The 17,745-nt window shown below is 46.8% G+C and overlaps 1 protein-coding gene across 5 annotated transcripts in view; it reads right to left on the bottom strand.

The window, feature by feature from the left end:
• BPTF (bromodomain PHD finger transcription factor) overlaps nt 1-17,745 on the bottom strand; it is a 1,855,127-nt gene that overhangs the window by 1,324,065 nt on the left and 513,317 nt on the right. For all 5 annotated transcript variants that reach the window (XR_013598794.1, XM_078654332.1, XM_078654328.1 and 2 more), the window contains exon 12: nt 5,735-5,992. Coding sequence is in view for 4 of the 5 variants with exons in the window: in XM_078654332.1 (XP_078510458.1) it covers nt 5,735-5,992 (258 nt within the window). In the remaining variant the exon portion in view is untranslated. The remainder of the gene's footprint in view (nt 1-5,734; nt 5,993-17,745) is intronic.

Below are 17,745 nucleotides of genomic sequence, written 5' to 3'. Positions count from 1 at the left end.
TGTTGTACACACTCAGTCAGAAAAAGGTTTCACACACTCAAGAACTGAACTCCAGGCCAATTGTTGTTATATCCTCAGATATAGTTGTTTTATTTTTAGAAAAAACTGTTATAAAAATATACTTTTCGAGGTACGAGTACTCTCATGTAAATACTTTGCAGAGGAGCAATAATTTTGTACACACAATAATTACAGGTTAGCTAATCAGCAATACAGTTCTGAAACACACTAGCATTGAGCTCAATGGGTTTTTCATAGGAAAGTACAGTTGATTACTTTATGGATTACTTTGGTAGTTCCAGAACTAGATCTTAGATTCAGTCCTGAGGTCTAAGCTGAAACCAGATTAGCAAAAACGTTTTAGTTACTGTGATGAATTTTCCTGAATATAAAGCGGTTTTAAAAGTTCACACTTAGAAACTTTTCAAGGTGATTCTGACAATGTTATCCAATGGGAGGAAATTCAGGTTACAGGTAAAGTACGATTGCGTTACTTTTGTAACCCAGCACTAGTCTCCTAGGGCCAGCACTGGGGGCTTAACTCAAAACAGGTAGGTAATTGCGTTTCAGTATTTCGTACGATTTTCAAAGAATATTTGCAGTTTTCAAAAGTAGCCACTTAGAAGAAATGTCATAGAAAAGCAGACAATTGGTTCCTATGGAGAAAATACAGGTTACTAGTAAACCCGCTAGGGATTACTTTTGCGGTTCGGTACTGGGCTGAAAGATACAGGACTGGCTTTTCTCCTGATCACAGGTGAGTATTTTCGAATTCGGACTTTGTCCGATTTTATAGGAATATTTTTAGTTTTCAAAACTTCACACTGAGAACATTTTCGAGTCAAAAAGGGTCAATGTTATCCAATGGCAGGTAAGTGAATTACCGGTTTCCACGTGAGTACTTGGTTGGTGAAGTTAGGGTTCTGGGCGTAGACTCAGGGGTACCCCAGGGTCAGGTGAGTACAGTTAGTTCAGTCCCAGCTGCACAGGGGCGGCCGGGTGCAGATGTAGGTAGGCCCATTGTTATCCAATGAGGACAAGGGGGCCTTTGGTTGGTGGCTGCTGGCTAGCAGGCCACGCAGCTCTGGAAGCTGGGCTCCTGGTCACTTTCTCTGGGCAAGGGGGAAAGTAGGATAGAGCAAAGAGGTCACAGCCAGCGGCACTCGGGCGGCTGGGTGCAGGGTGCTTTTGAGCCGTCAGGCGCTCAATGTTATCCAATGAGGATCTTGAAAAAGGAACAAAGGCTGCAGGCTCGGGGACGGTGACTCTCCAGGGGCGACCAGCACTTCGAGAGGTAAGTTGGGATGATGGAGCACAGGTAGGTACCCCAAAGGGAGGCACAGGGGGCCGTGGGGTTCAGGGGCGTCTTTGGGGGTCAGAGAAGCTTACCCTCGGCTGGTCGCGGTTGGGGTGGCCCCTGGTTCTGAGTCTGCAGGCGTTGGCTGGTTCGTCGCGGAGGGTCTTTGGGCACTGGACTTCGGGTCCCAGTCGCCGGGGGGACGTCCTCGTGGTCTTGGTTCGGGTTGGCCTGGCCCGGGCTCGGCTGGTGCAGAGTGGGCTGGTCTGGAGCTTCCTGGTGAGCACCAGGTGGGGTGTTGCAGCAGAGCCTCTGCTGATGGGAGTCGCAATGTTTGAGAGGGTCAAGGCAGGCAGGTCCTCTCGGTGTCCCAAGGTTGCTGTCCGCGGAGGTCGCCAGGATTAGGCAGGAGCAGGTTCCAGGATCAACAGGCCGGTAGGGCTGGGGCCAAGTCAGTTGTTGTTGTCCTGTTGTTAGCAGCTGCGCGGCGGGTCTTCTTCTTCTTGATCTTCTTTCTTCTTTTGATATCGGGATCTGAGGAAGGAAGGTTCAGGGAGCCCCTAAATACTAAATTTAGGGGTGTTACAGGTAGGGCAAGGGCAGGGACCAATGCCCTGTCTTGGGGTGAGGACACCCCTAGCCTGCTCCTCTCCTGTGGGAGGGGGGCAGGAGCCTAGCTGGGATTGGGCAGGGCTCCCCATCTACAAGATGGCCGGAGCTCGGGTCGTTCTTCACCTCGCCTCCTCCACCTGAGGGGTGGAGTTGGAAAAGGTTGGCACACCCTCCTACCTGACGTAGTTTTTCCCGCCAGTCTGCCCGCCAGAGTGGGGGTAGAACGGGTGGGGGCCAGTTGCTGGGTACAGCAAATGGTCTGGAGAAGCTCTCAGAGGCGGTATGCCTTTGAAGCTTCCCCCTGTCCATCCTGGGGGAGGAGACATAGCACCTCACCCAGGATGTGCATTGTTGCAGGCCCAGGAGAACGGGGGGCTCTCCACCCAGGGGTCCAGCAACATGTCTGCTGTGTAGCAGCCTCTGCAGCCACTCAGCCCAGACGTGGATTGTAGGTTCGGGTTTTGGAGGCTCTAAGATGCCCTCTTGTGCATCTTATATCAAATCCCACACTGGCATCAGTGCGGGTTTAATGTGCTGGGAAGTTTGGTAACAAACTTGTCAGTCTTCAGTGTAGCCATTATGGTGCTGTGGAGTTCGTAATGACAACTTCCCAGCACCATATACTTTTAAATGGCATCACTGCACTTACAGTGCCCAGGAATGGCCCTGGGTACTGTAGGGGCCCTGGGTACTGTAGGGGCACAGGGCTCATGCACCTGTGCCCTCACCTCTGGCATAGTGCACCCAGCTAGAGGGGTGACAGGTATGCCAGGGCAGTGGGGTCTGAGGGCATGGCACACAGGGATGTGTGCCATGTCGACTCTCGTTTTAGTTCTGTACTTAGGCACTCAGCCTGCAAAGGCCAGGGTACAGGGCCCCTGAGGGTGGCGCAATAAGTGCTGCAGCCCTCAGGGGTCTTCAATGGTCACCATGCCCTGGGTACCTAGGGTACCATTTACTAGGGGCTGACAGGCGGCCAGAGATGTCAATTGGGTATTTTGTTTCAGCATAGCTTTTCTTTTTAGGGAAGGAACACAGGCCCTGGGTACCTGATTGGCAGGGACCCAGGGCACACTCATTCAAAGCACATCAGCAGTTCATAAAAAAGTGGGGGCATACCAAGGCAAGAAAGATGGCACTTTATCACAAGCCTGCACCGGTCTAGGGCTGAAGGGACTCTGCCCCGTCCCAGGGAAGGGAGCGGGAACGAGTTCAGATACTTCCAACGCCCGAGAACATTGACTCACGCAGGGTGTCCGCGTGTAGGGACGGCTTCCATCTGCCTACACAAACAGAAGAAAAGCCATTTTGATGCAGTGATACAAAAAGGAAGCTGGACCAAAACCTTCTGCAGGCAAATCACAACATAATCACAGTATAAAGCAATAGCTAAACCCAATTACGACGCAGGTAGCCTCATACATATTGTGTGTTCACCGCCACCCTCTGGTCTCTGAAGCATTTTGCTTCTCATCAGAGAATGCCATACACTTTAGATATACTTTATGCAAATTAGCTACACGATTTTACATGAAATATCGAACGTTATTACCAAATTAAAGCTATTAAGTACACTTAAAACGAAGGGCACATTAATTACTATGACGTCGGAGCGCCGTTAATTTGGCAAGGTTGCACAACACACTGGAAATTGTAATGCTCGACCAAAGAGGAACCGCATGTTGACTGTTCGAGAACTCCATTCCAGCTCCAGCGCTAGACGGACTCACTACAAAGCGCGGAATTCCCCCAGGGGTGTATTTGGATAGAACCCCCACGTACCTTCCACATCAGACGGCATGGTCGCCCGTGCTGCTGCATGCTCTGCAGTTTCTGCAATTGTCTCTGCAAGATCTCGGCTTGTGCTCTCTGCCTCCCCACCCCACTGTCTCCATCGCACACGGAACGGAGTCTCAACCATGGGAAGGGGGAAGACACAGGCACAAGCAACTTAAAAAACAAGCGCGGTACCGCAAAGGCAGCTGAGTGTTTATTTTCGCATCGCGCTTTCACTTTAAGTGAAAGCGCGATGCAAAAGTAAACACGCGGCTGACTTTGCTAAAGCCGAATGCAAAGAAAAAAGTGCATAGGAAGTAACGAAGGGGAGAGTGTCACACCGCCAGTAATAGATCAAATCCCGGTGGGCGTTACCAAAAGGAGACAAGGCGGCAACAAGGAGGGACTAAGAAGCCTCCTTTACAATCAAAAGCTAGCGTTTTGCATGGAAGCTGACGCTAGCCAATTAAAAAGATGGGCGGGGCTTTAACTCCACCTCGGAGAGCTTCGGAATCTGTATTGATTCCAAGAAGCTCTTGGATGCCGAGAGCAGCGCATGCGTGCTGCTTTCTCCAGCCGAGACCTAAAAAAAAAAAATAGGTAGAGTATTCTACCCGGATAGAGTTACATTCCACATATCTAGAGAAAGCATAGATGTCAAATTGTGTTGTACCCTTCCTTTCAGGTTGTGCCCAAGCTATGTGCTATGAAAAGCATAAAAGCATAAGAAAGCGCGATGGAGAAGATCATCCCTTCAGGAGAAAGGCAACTACTTACTGCTATTCGTAAGCCTCAAAAGGCAGTGTCCCCTCACATTATTGTTATGAGGGTGAGATTGATCATGTAGGAGGCTGGAATAGACACACTAAGGTTTTTGGTGTGCACTCAGCGAGGTGGGATGTGGCACACAAGGCATTTTCTCTCGACGCACACTTGAAAGATATTCTCCGTGCAGCACACTGGTCTTAGAATTCGACTTTTGAACCATTATATTTTAAACCAATCTCAAATGTGGCTAGTAGTTAACAAGCATAATCCTTGCCTCCAATCCGGATAAAGAATGAAAAATGTCCTACTTATTGTGAAGAAAAGTTTCAATTCTATAAAGGACACAGGGGCAAAGGTTAGCCCAAGAGATGGCTCATGACCATTCGACCCAATAGACAGAGGGAATCCTAGGCAGTATCAAGGAAGGGGATGTCGATTTACGTAGGCATTGTGTTGTTGAAAGTTGCAATATATATATTTCAAATACAATGGTGATGTTTTCAGTGCACTATGCAGAATGCTTATTATGTTCCTTTCGCTTGACTGTTTTTTCCACAGGAAATGAACCGTCCGAATAGGAAGGTTACTGCTAATGGCTACTACTAGATGAAGAAAAAGGAGGCAGGAGAGTCAACAAGGGACTATGAAGGGGTCCCTGCATACTGACTGGATGGAGTAATCTTTTGTGGTCTTTCCAAGTAAATATGGGAAATGAAGTTTGTTAATGTTCTAAAAGATGCCTGCCGGAATAATACATTTTGAAGAAAGCTGAACATAATCCTTACCGCAGAGTCCTTAACAGTAACAATCACTTTCTGTAACAGCTAGGAAAGCTTTCATTCCCTGCTACAACTTTAGCATTTAGTAATACCTTTACCTGCAATTTTATATAGATACTGCAAGTATCTTCATACTTCAACACAACTACTGCTGAATGGGTGCTCTGCACTCAAACAGGAAATGCTTCCAAAAATAAGAACATTGCAAAGACAACCAGCCTCATGAAGGGCTATCAAGCACTAATTGATTGGCTACTGTTGCAGTCAATCAGGAATATCAACTCCTTTTCTGGAGGGGGGGGAGATTTTCTCAATTAAATTCTTCTACACAACTGATGAACTCCATTTTGGACTCTGAGACAGTAATACACTGATAGATTTGGAACTGTAAATGTATGCCATAAAGATAACAGGTTACTTATTTACAGTAAGGTCCGTCATAATGCATTAGAAATCAATTACACCTGAAAACAAAGATTTTCTAAATGATTAAGCACAACACCTTGTTCTGTGTCTTCATTCCCATTAGTTTTATATATTTCCATATGGTCTTTCCTTTTTTCATTTAGTTTGTTGAGTTCCTTAGCATCATGGGTTTCAGCAGTGGTAGATGTTTCGGCCTTATTGTGAGCCATCTTTTGTTGATCTTCCTCTATTTTTTTCAGAGCACCAATCACTTCTGAATCCGTTTTTACGTCAACTGGCACATTTCCTTTCTCAGGGTCATGCTCATTTTCAACAGCATCCAGTTTTAATTTTACTAAATGATTGAAAAAAACATATTTAATGATTAATACAATTCCAAATGTGTAGTTTTCTTAATGTTAAACAGTGATCATAGACTAGAATACACATCCACATTATATCAGATGATAACTTACACTGTCACAAATTAAGAGGAAAAATCTTGATCAGTTCAATATGCACAACTTTAATGTGAACTGAATTAAGACGAATTTTCTAGTCACAACATTTGAATGCAGGATATTATGTCTTTCAATAAAGACAGAGAGGATCTCTCCCCTAGTCTACGTGTTACATTGACAGAATCGTGTGTATGTTTTAACTTATGAAGAAGCTCATTTAACCCCTTGGGCGCAGTTTCCTCACCACATATGGTATAAGTGGGAGAAGATGAAAAGCATATAGATTTCAATGACCAAGGAGCTGAGAATGACCAGAGATGAAGGAAGTTTCAGAAAAAAACTTAAGACCTAGCTGTTCCCTTAATGTTCTTCCTCACTCAGCTTCCCCTTGGCAGTGCTGGGAAGCCATGCGCTTTATAAATCCCACAAACATAATAATCCCTGACTAGTTCATCTACAGACCATTGCCTATGGTCGTGCGGTGTGGAAACCTGGAGGTAGAGTTTGACCATTTTGCGTTTTCACACGTGGCGAAAAGGTTTAGGTCTGGGGTCTCCCACTGACGAAAGTAAGGGTGTAGGACTTGCAGGTGGAGTTCCCACTTCTGGACTTGTTGCTTAGTCCTGTTGAGCAGCTCTAAAAAGTTCTTGTCCAACCCCGGGAGATATTCCTTTAGGTGGTAAGCTGGTGGTTGGTTACAGGATGCCAAATTTGTTGCATTAGTGCTGAAAATTGAGGACAGTGTACAGCCTTCCTTTTGTAGGTAAAAGAGGGCGGTCATGTCGGTCTGCACAAGGATCACCTTGCCCTGGATGTCCTAGAGAGTAGATTCGATGGCTTGGTGAAAGATTGATGTGGAGACCCCATTGATGAAGTAGCCACAGACCGTGGACTGTCGTGTCACTGCAGTGCGCAACTCCTCAACTCACCAATCATGCGTTAAGTGGGGATTGTCACCAGTAGAACTAGGTCTGCAAAAAGCATGTCCCGCAACAGGTTGATGCTGTTCCACCACTGCAGAGAGTGGTTGGTGCTGGCTATTAACACTAGATCTTTTCAGTTATCATTCGCTTGTGGCCATTGTGCCAAGAGGCATTCTTGGAGCAGACTCATAAGGAGTCTAGCGTCAGGGACTATGGCTATCCCAGTAGGCGCATTACTGCAAGACATTAGAGGACGGAGTGGTTGAAAAGCTGCACAAGCTGTTGCTATACCGCACTCTTTGGTCGCTCCGATAAGCTTTGCCTAAGACTGCTTTTAGGAATGAGGCCAGGAAACGTTGGGCTTGAAGTGGCACTAGGTGGCGTTCACTGTAAGCCCCAAAATGCACAGAGCGGAGACTAAGGCTTGGGTATGGGCTAGGCAGTCTTATCTGCTTGCGCTCTTGAGCAGCCCGTTGTCTAGGAAGGGGAGTACAGGAGTTCATCCCTTTCTGAGATGGGCGGCTACCAATGATAGATATTTGATGAAAGCCCTTGCGGTTGTGGTGACTTCGAAAGGTAACGTTTAGAATCAGTAGTGCTGACCACTTACAATAAAACACAGGTAGTGCAGATGAGCCAAATGAATTGGGATGTAAAAATAGTCCTCCTTTAGGTGTAGTGTTATTATCGGATGCAAGTCATTACATCGCATAGTAATACCACGCGTGCCATTACAACGCGGGTATTACTACGCGATGTCAATGACAACGACATGCCATTACATCGCATACTTTTACCACGAGTATGCCTTTACTACGCATGCCATTACAACACAAAGACATGCGTGGTAAAGTTATACTCTTAGTTAAAGTTTGCAAGGTAAGTAACAACCCTACACCTAGACAGCACACTACTCCCACCCCTACACTACCCCAACCCAAAAACACTACGACACTACAGCACTACCCGCACTAATCCCACCCCTACACTACCCTAAACCCTAAAACACTACACTACCCACACTACTCCCACCCCTACACTACCCTAAACCCTAAAACACTACGATACTACAATACTACCCACACTACCCCCACCCCTACACTACCCTAAACCCTAAAACACTACTACACTATAACACTACCCACAACACTCCCACCCCTACACTACACCAAACCCTAAAACACTACTGCACTACAACACTACCCACACTACTCCTACCCCTACACTACCCTAAACCATACGACACTACACTACCCACACTACTCCCACCCCTACACTACCCTACACCCTAAAACACTACTGCACTACTCACACTACTCCCATCCCTACACTACTCCTAACCCTAAAACACTACTACACTGCAACACTACCCACACTACTCCCACCCCTACACTACCCCAACCCTAAAACACTACTACCCTACACACACGACTCCCACCCCTACACTACCCCAACCCTAAAACACTACTACCCTACCCACACTACTCCCACCCCTTCACTACCCTAAACCCTAAAACACTACACTAAACACTAAAGCACTATACTACACTGAAACCTAAAACACTACACTACCCTAAACCCAAAAACACTACACAGACACTACTACACCACCCTAAAACACTACACAAACACTACACTAATCCCTAAAACACTACACTACCCTAAACCACTACACAAACACTACACTACCCTAAACCCTAAAACACTACACAAACACTACACTACCCGAAACCCTAAAACACTACACTACCCTAAAACACTACACTACACAAACTACTACACTACCCTAAAACCTAAATCACTACGCTACACAAACACTACTACACTAAAACCTAAATCACTATAACAGTACCCTAAACCCTAATTCACTACACTAAACAAACACTACAACACTACACTACAAAAAAAAACACACTAAAACGTTAAAAAAAACCACAAAAGTTAGAACACTACTTTTACACTACCCTAAACCCTACAAAAGTAACTCCCCACCCCAAGCTCAAACCCCCTTACCTCTCACCTCTCAAGCGTCGCGGTCTCTCCTCCCGGTTCCTGCTTCCTCCTTCCTGCTTGGTGCACGTCGTTGTGAGGAAACTTCCTCAGTTTCCTCATAACGACTTAGATAGCCACCACCGCCATTACACATTACATCGCATGCGTTGTAAAACCGCGTGCGATGTAATGGTATGCGTGATTTTTACCATGCGTTGTAACCTCGCATGTGTTGTAACGCATGCGATGTAATAGCAACGCGTGGTAAAAACAGCGTTGTAATGGCTGTTCCCCGTTATTATAAGGCACTTCTAAAGCGCTCGTTCATAAAAAGGTTTCATGATGCAGAAAGCACTAGCAGCAGAGCAGAGATGCGATGAATCGTGGGTTTGTATGAAAAGCCAAGTTTTTAGCAGGGTTCTGTATTCCTCGTAAGAGGTTGTTGCTCTATGTTGCCCGGGAGAGAGTTCCAGATGTCAGGAGTCAACACAGCAGGCCTTATCCTACTGAACTTGGGAACCGCTAAGTGATTGAGATGTGCTGATCTGAGATTACGCCTAGAGATGTAGTTCCATATTCTGGAAGACACAAAGGGGGCTTTTGCTCTGGCAAGTTTTAAAAATAGTACACCCTGTTTAAAACAGGGTTCTTAGTACAAATGGAAGCAAGTCGAGTTTATGTAACAAGGGCTTATTGTGGCCGTATCTCAGTTGCTGGTAGACCAATCTGGCTGCTTGATTTTGAACAAGCTGCAGTCTTTGGCTCAGCCCCTTCAGTAGACCTAGATAAAGAGTATTGATATAGTCAATGCAGGACATTCACAAGTGCAAGTACAATCTGGATGGAGGCCTCAACAAAGAAAAACTTCCTGATTTTGTTTATTTTGCGGAGCTGAAAGAAGCAGGAAGAGGTCACTGCTGCAATCTGAGGGTTCACTGAGAGGAAGTCATCGGCAAGTATGCCAAGACGCTTGACCGCTTTTTTTGGACTAGGAGGGGAGCGTAGGTCCGGAGGCAAAAAGGAGGGACTCAAGAAATGCTATGTTTTTGACCATCACCATCTCGGTTTTGTCTAGTTTAGTTTTACTTGATGATATGTCATCCAGTCCTGTATAAAGAACATGGTGTCTGGAGTTTCCTCTATGTTGAGCACTAGCTGCATGTCATCAGCATAGTTGCATATTATACATTAAGTCTCTGTAGAGAGTTTACCAACAGACAAATATAGAGATTAAATAGGATGGGGATAAGAAGGTACTCTGAGGTACTCCACCGCTGAGATTGAACTTGGAGGAACAAAAAGGGGAGGAGGCGAACCAATTTCAAACAAACAGATAGGAAGGACTGTATTGAATCCAGAGCTCAACCCTGTAGTATAGAAATGAATTTGCTTTCCTGCAGCAGGGATATGATATCATGATGGGTGACCATGTAGAAATGTACCGACAGGATGAATCTTTTGAGAAGACTGAGATTGAGGATTGGCCTAAGGGTGCCATCCTTTTTGAGGCTGAGGAAGCACAGAGACTAAGCAAATGTGCCCAGGTTTTAAGGGGGCATTGGCTCTGTGAAGCCTTTTAGACAAAGCACCTGAACCTCCTCTTGCAGTAGGGCAAAGTGTTCTAGACTGAGGGTGTGCGTGGGATGGGATGTTTGGTGGGGCTGAAATGAGCTTGAAGCAGTAGCATTGCTCGATGATGGATAGAACCCACTGGTCTGTGGTGATCTCCCAGCTGGGAGGAGTACCAGGGGGTTCTCCCCACATGGGTAGTGTGATTGGGGGGAATGTGGGGCAAGTCAGTTCTTAAAGATAGAGGCCATCTTGGCAGGAGTTTATTTATTATTAAGGTTTTATATAGCGCTAGCTCCACCCGAGGGTATCAGAGCGCTTTACATTTGCATGGTTATAAAAAAGAAAGAGCAACCATTGTTATGAGTGAAACAAATTATACAAGGTGGTCTAAAAGCATAAAAAGAAACATTTAGAGTATGTAATGAGATGTGGAAGGAGAGGATAGACAAAACCAATTAAAAGAACAAATATGTTGTTACATAATAACCATTTTACAGTATACCAAGGAGGGCTCGGCTGACATAGTAGGGCGGGGGGGGGGGGGATTTAGGAAGGTGAAGAGTAGAGGGATGGGAAAAATGGGCTGGTAAGGGAGGGGAGAGGGGTGTGGAGGGTGTCGGGAGGGGGTGTGTGAGTGCGAGATGTAGGTGGAGTTTCATAAAGAAGGAAAGTAGTCTGAACGGAGAGCAAGGAATTAAGTCCCCCAATATTTAGTGAGACTGTGTATTTTAAGGTCTCTTTTGAAGCTGGCATAAGAGGGGTTACTTCGAAGGTCTTTGGGGAGGGCGTTCCAGATGTTGGGGGCCTTGCCAGGGAAGGAGCGGGATTGGGATGCTTTTTTTTAGTAGAGGGGGTATGAGGAGAAGAGAGTTGGTGCTTCTCAACGTTCGGGCAAAGCCCGCTTTATTGAGTTTGGTTGAGAGGAGTCTTTTGATAGAGGGCTTTGTGAGTAATGCAGGCAATTTTATAGGAGGACCTGCCTTCAATGGGGAGCCATTTGAGGTCCTTGAGGGCAGGTGAGATATGATCAAAACGTTTACAGTTAGTTGTTAGTCTGGCTGCAAGGTTGAGTACAGATTTGACAGGGGCAAGGTGGATATTGGGAGTTCCAGAGAGAAGAGCATTTCCGTAGTCAATTTTTGATAGGACAAGAGATTGGATAACTATTTTGAAGTCTTCAGCTGGGATAAAAGGTTTGATTTTTTTGAGATGCCGGAGTGTGAAGAGTGCACCATTTGCTGAGTTCTTTACATAGGAATTCAGCGTAAGCTTATTGTTGATGATGATGATGCCGAGTGATTTGACAGAGTCGGCGAGGGAGAGAGAGCAGGTTAGGGCATTAAGATCAGGGATCCAAATTTGAAAGAGGAGAGGATTGTTTTTGGGAGAGAAGAGAATGATCTCATTTATGTTAGGGTTGAGTTTGAGATGGTTGTTGTGGAACCAGGTTTGGACCTTGGTTAGTGCAGTGTTAAGGTGTAGGATATCAGAATGGGATTTCATTTTATAGTACAGTTGGGTGTCGTCAGCATACAGGTGATAGTTGATTGCGGCTTGTTTAAGTATGAGGGTAAGGGGTTCCATAAAGAGGTTGAAATGAGCAGGAGAGAGGATAGATCCTTTGGGGATACCTTGAGAGAAAGAGGCAGTTTTGAATTTTGATTTGTTGGGTTCTATGTTGGAATTAGGAGGTGAACCAGTTTAGGACAGTGCCATTAAGGCCGAAGCGATCCCTGAGTGCATTGAGTAAGGTTGGGTGGTTAACTGTGTCAAATGCAGCGGTGAGGTCAAGAAGGATGAGTAGGCAGGTCTCGCCCTTGTCCAGGGCAAGGTGGATGTTCAGTAGTGCAGTTTCAGTGCTGCAACCTTTGCGGAAACCGGATTGAAGGGGGTCTAGAACGTTGTACGTGTCAATGTGTTTGTCCAATTGAAGTAGGGCGTATTTTTCAAGGGCTTTGGAGAGGAGGGGGAGGTTGAAGAAAGGGCGGAGGTTGTTAGGGTCATTAGGGTTAGCCATGGGGTTTTTTGGGATGGGAGTGATTTGTCCGAGTTGAAGCGAGATGGGAACACTCCCTGTTGAGAGGGAGGCATTAATGTTGTTGGTCCAATAGGGGACAATGATGTGTTTTAGATCTTGGACAAGTGCAGATGGGAGAGGGTCTTTAGTGTGAGAGGATGGTTTAAGTTTGGAAAGGAAGTTGAAGACTTCCAGTTCAGAAACTGAGTGGAAATTATGCCACGAGGCATTGTTTTTAACCGCATGCGCGCTAGCGGTTTTCCCGCTGCGCGCTGCGTTTTTTAAAAACCCCGTGTTACATGACGAGCTCAGCTCATCATCAGCGTACGACAGCAATTTCTTCACATTTGTTAGTGGAGGCCAACGGGTTGAGGGGTGCAGGGAGGTTTGATTTCTAATAATGTTGAACAGTTCCCTGGGTCTATTTTTGGCACGGGAGAGTTGCCGACTGCAGACAAAAGAAAGATACGTTTTCATAAAAGATGTGTTTTTTGTAGGAGGATCTTGCGATTTTAAGGAGAGTGAGATGGGAGGGGGAAGGGTGTTGTCTCCATGTTCTTTCAGCCAGTCTAAGTGAGTGTCTTTCTTTGTTAGGGTAAACCATGATTTAGAGGGGACATCTTTTTGCGTTTTAAGTTTTGGAGGGGCAAGTTGATCTAAAACTTCTGAGACAGTTTTGTTAAAGTGCTCAGTGAGATGATATTGGAAAGGGATGCCATATCAGAGTTAGAGATGATGGCATCAAGAATAGCTCCTTTGGAGTGAGTAGGGGAGTGGCAAAATTGCTTGAGGTCGCTAATCTCCAGAAGATTATTGAGAAGGTTGATTGTAGGATCATCAGGTTCATTCCAGTGACGGTTAAGATCTCCTAGGAAGAGATTTTTGGAGTTGGAAAGTAAAGATTTAGTTAAAAGGTCAGATAGTTCTTCGGCAAAGGGAAGGGGCTCACTAGGAGGGTGGTAGATGTTATGAAGTCGTATTGGGGGAGAGCTTTTCATTTTAAGTTGGGCTCCTAAGTATTCGAAGGTTGTGTAGTCAGTGTTACTGATTAAGGAGAGTTGTAGTTCTTTTTAAAAAATGATTGCTAGTCCAACCCCTATTTTTTCAGGTCTGACTTTTCTGAGAATAGAATAACCGGGGGGGGCAAGAAGGTCAAGGATGGGTGTAGAGTGATCTTTGAGCCAGGTTTCCATGAGGAAGGCGATGTCAGTATCTTCGTTAAGGATGGTTTCTGAAATTTTGGTCGCATGCCGGACAGCCGAGCGGCAGTTCACGAGCAGGCAGGTAGGGGTTTAGGGTTGGTGTTAGGGGCGGAGCATAGTTGAATGGATGTGAGTCGAGGGGGTGGTCTGGGGGAGCTAGAAGAGCAGTAGATTCTGCTAGTCCCCATGATAACAGGAATGTTGGAGTGAGGGGAGGAAAGATCTTTAAGTGGGGGTTTGTTAAGGTAGGAGTTGCAGAGGTCAGAGAGGTCGGGGGTGGAGTATATACTAGCGGTTCGAAGGGGTCTGTGAGAATGGGTGTGGAGAGGCGTTGTTAACCAAAGCTTGTGATAAGAGCGTTTTCATGGGCTAGCACATGGAGCAGTGGGCCTAGAAGGGCAGGTTCTGGGTTTGTAGGATTTGAACTGATTGAAATCTTCTCCGAGTTCAGTAACCAGGGTGGAGAAATTGTAGTCCAAATTGCAAAGTGTCTGATTGAGGCGAGTGAGGAGGGTAGTGGTTGGGGCTGAAATGGAGGAGGAGTTAAGGACAGAGGAGTTAGGGTGAGATGGTTTATAGTTTGGAGAGGGCGAGACCCCAGAAGGGGCAGATGTGGGTTGTGCTGGGCTTGTGGGAGTGGGGGAGGAGGAGAGGGTGAGTCGGTGTTGGGAGGGAGGGATGGACGTGGTACAGGATGGCCTGGTGGTGAGTGAGGGGGAAAGGGAGAGAGGTGAGGGGAGAGTGTGAGGGGTGAGAGGAGACGTGGTAACAACGTAATGGGTGGAAGTGTAGTTTGTGGAGGGAAGAGGAAGGACAGGAGGGGCTATGATCATTAAGGGATGGTTAAGAGGGGTGGAGAGGGGGTGGAGAGGGGTTAGGGAGGTGATAGGTTTTTGGAGGGGAGGGTCATTAAGGGACGTGGGAGTTTGGGGGAGCATGGGTGCATTAGCAGAGTTGGTGGTGGGTTCAAGAGAGGGTGATAGAATAGAAGTCAAGGAAAGGGATGTGTCATTAAGGGTAGGTGTGTCATGGGGGTGTGGAGTTTGCCTCTGGACGCGGGGAGAGCTGGGAGGGGGCAGGGGTGGGAGCGGGTGGGGGGAGGGGGGAAAGGATTGAGTCGGGGGAGAGTTCAAGAGATAGTGACAGAATAGAGGTAGTTGTAAGGGGAGTGTCATTGGGGAGAGGATTTGGAGTCAGGCGGCTCTGGGGAACCAGGAGGGGTTTTGGGATTGTGTAGGTGTTGGGGGAGGAGTAGGTAGGGACAGCTGGTAGGAGAGAGTGCTGAAATGGAGTTAAAAAATGGTAAGGTGCTGTTCTGAGGCTTGAATCAGGATGTTTCCAGTTTTGTAGATGGAAATGTCTATTTCACCAAGGAAAAGTGAGGTTGAAGTAGAGGAAGGTTTAGAACCGTAGGAGATTTTGATTGCGCTAGATACTGGGAGGTGGCGCAAAAAGGTGCTCTTCCATTTGGAGGGGCGTTTGGTGTAGAAAATATAGTTAGTTTTAATGGGGGACGTAAGGCTGTGGTAGTTGTCTTCAGTTAGAATGTCGGGATACCCGATAAGTAATTTATGTTTAAAATTAATTTTGGCATTTTTTGAAAGGTTGGGAGGGTAGGGGATGGTCTAAGAGTTAGGTCCATGTTTGGTGAGGGCGGGGTGTTTGTCCGTTAGGGCAGGAACAGGGCGTGATGTGGGGATAGGGTTGAGGTGGGACATGACAGGGAAGTTTGGCTCGGGGAGATTGAAGGAGCAAGAAAAGAAAAGGGGGGAGAAGTGTTGAAAAAGGAGGTTTGGCTAAGAGCAAGGAGGGAGTGGGTAGGGGTAAGAGGGTGGGGTTAGTTTTAGTTTTCACGGCAGCAAATCTGGGGGGTTAGAATGGCGAGGATTAGTGGGGTGGGTGAGGGTTGCACATTTTGGGCAAGATCGAGGCGGGTGGGGGGACATTCGGATTGGAAGGCTAAGAATTGAGAACGGAGAAAGGCCGAGGTTGGTGTCCAAGATGGGGCTGCATGTCCATGAGATAGGGGGAGCAGTGGGTAGGGGTATGGGTTAAGGGGAGGTATGCGGGAGGGTTTATTTATTATTTATTTATGCGTTTTTATATAGCGCGGACTTTACCCGAAGGTGTCAGAGCGCTTCACAATAGGAACAGAAGTGATACATGAGAACATTACAAGTGAACAAATTACAAAAGCAAACGTTACATTAAATAGGCAAAAGTGACAATCGTGAGCAAACAAAATACAAGAGGTAGCAAATGGTGCATTACAGGAGAAAAAAAAGTGACGTGTGCAGGTTACAAAAGCGTACAAAGTACAAATAGAGGTATACAACTGCAATAAATGGAGGACACCCAAACACAAGAACAAACGTTACGTAGGCAATGGTGGCACTTGTGCAAGCATCGAAAGCAAACAAAATGTAAGAGGTAGCAAACCGTGTGTTACAAGAGAAAGGTGATGTGTGCATGTTACAAACGAGTACCAAACACAAGTAGAAGGATAATACTGGTATAAATGGCAGACTCTCAAACCACAAGAACACACTGGGAAGGCACTTCCATAGTCATGGAAAGTGGAATTTTCTATAATGGAAGGTCTTCCTTCAGGTAATCGAGAGGGCGTGAATTAAGTTTGGAAGTGTCTTTGAAGGAGGAGCACTTTGAGGTCAGTTTTGAAGGCCTGGGAGGAGGTGGTGGTCCGGAGCTGAGGCGGAAGTGAGTTCCAGATTCTCACTGCATTGCCTGAAAAGGATTGGGCCATCGATCTTTCCTTCTTTAAAGTGGGAGGTTCAAGCAGTAGATTTTCCGCATTTCGTGATGGTCTAGAGCCTCCAGAGAGTTTCAGTTTATTCGCCAGGTAGCGAGGAGAGGAGGAGGGATGTAGGCAAGGCAAACATGAACAATTGTAGAAAGCATAAGATCGAAACAGGCAGTTTATAACGTATACATGGTCCGATGAAATGGTAAATGGCTAAGAGGGGATGAGTGAAATTTGAGAGAAACAAAAAATTAGAAAGCCATAGAATTGAGTAGGTTAGAGCAGGAATACTCGAGCAGTATAGAACATAGTTATTTTGCTAATAATTCTGATTAGTGCTAATTTAGAGTTGTGGGGAATATAGAGTTTTTCTTGTTAAAGAGCTTGTTCCCAACTTTTCCAGGTGTCTGTTTCCAAACTTGAAGGGTTGCTAATAATTAATGTGCCATTTCAAGATGGCTGCCCGTGGGAGGAGCTACGCAAGCAACCAAGATGGCCGCATAAGCTCCCGGCTCCGTCGACCGCCGTCGCTGGCTAACTTATCCTGAACTTCATCCTGACCTCCCGCCTGACTCCCGTGTGTCTGAATCGTTGCTGAGCCCAGGGGGACAATCCCGGACTTTTTATCGCTTTTATTGACGAAGTTACACCGTCTTTCATTTTCGGGCCTACTCCAGTGTGTAAGCCGGGGCCTCGAGTACTGACCCAGCCGGGTTTCAGTTGAGCAACATCGGCCGCGGGTACCTGGCGGAGTCCGGTCTCATCGGAGTGGAACATATTCTCGATCCTGGTGGTGGTCTTTGGTCCCGACGAATACTAGCCGACCGGCGACGAGACGTGGTTGCCGCGGTGGGTGGGGGCCAGGTCCCGGGACCCTGCTGCAGCCCTCGGGGTCCGGGGGTGGGCCCCCCGCTCTCGGCAGCGGTGTAAAGAGTGCCAAGCCTGCGAGTAGCCAGTCGGCTCCGTCCACTCCGCGCCTGTTGGTTTCCCCGGAGTAGCCGGCCTTCGGGGTTGAAGATCTGCTTTGTTATCGTTCACGCGGAGATGGATCGGCCGATGTGTGGACCGACCCTGGGGACCGTAATGGCCGCCATCGGGGCTCTTCGCCTGCAAATGGAGGCTGCTCTCCTTAATTTGACTGCAAGCATCGAGACTGTTTGTTTGAGACCAGACTCCTGCC

Source organism: Lissotriton helveticus, chromosome 7 (genome assembly GCF_964261635.1).
Source record: "Lissotriton helveticus chromosome 7, aLisHel1.1, whole genome shotgun sequence".
Lineage (NCBI taxonomy): Eukaryota > Metazoa > Chordata > Amphibia > Caudata > Salamandridae > Lissotriton > Lissotriton helveticus.
Note: the sequence above shows the minus strand (reverse complement) of the source record. Positions and strands in the feature narration are given on the sequence as shown.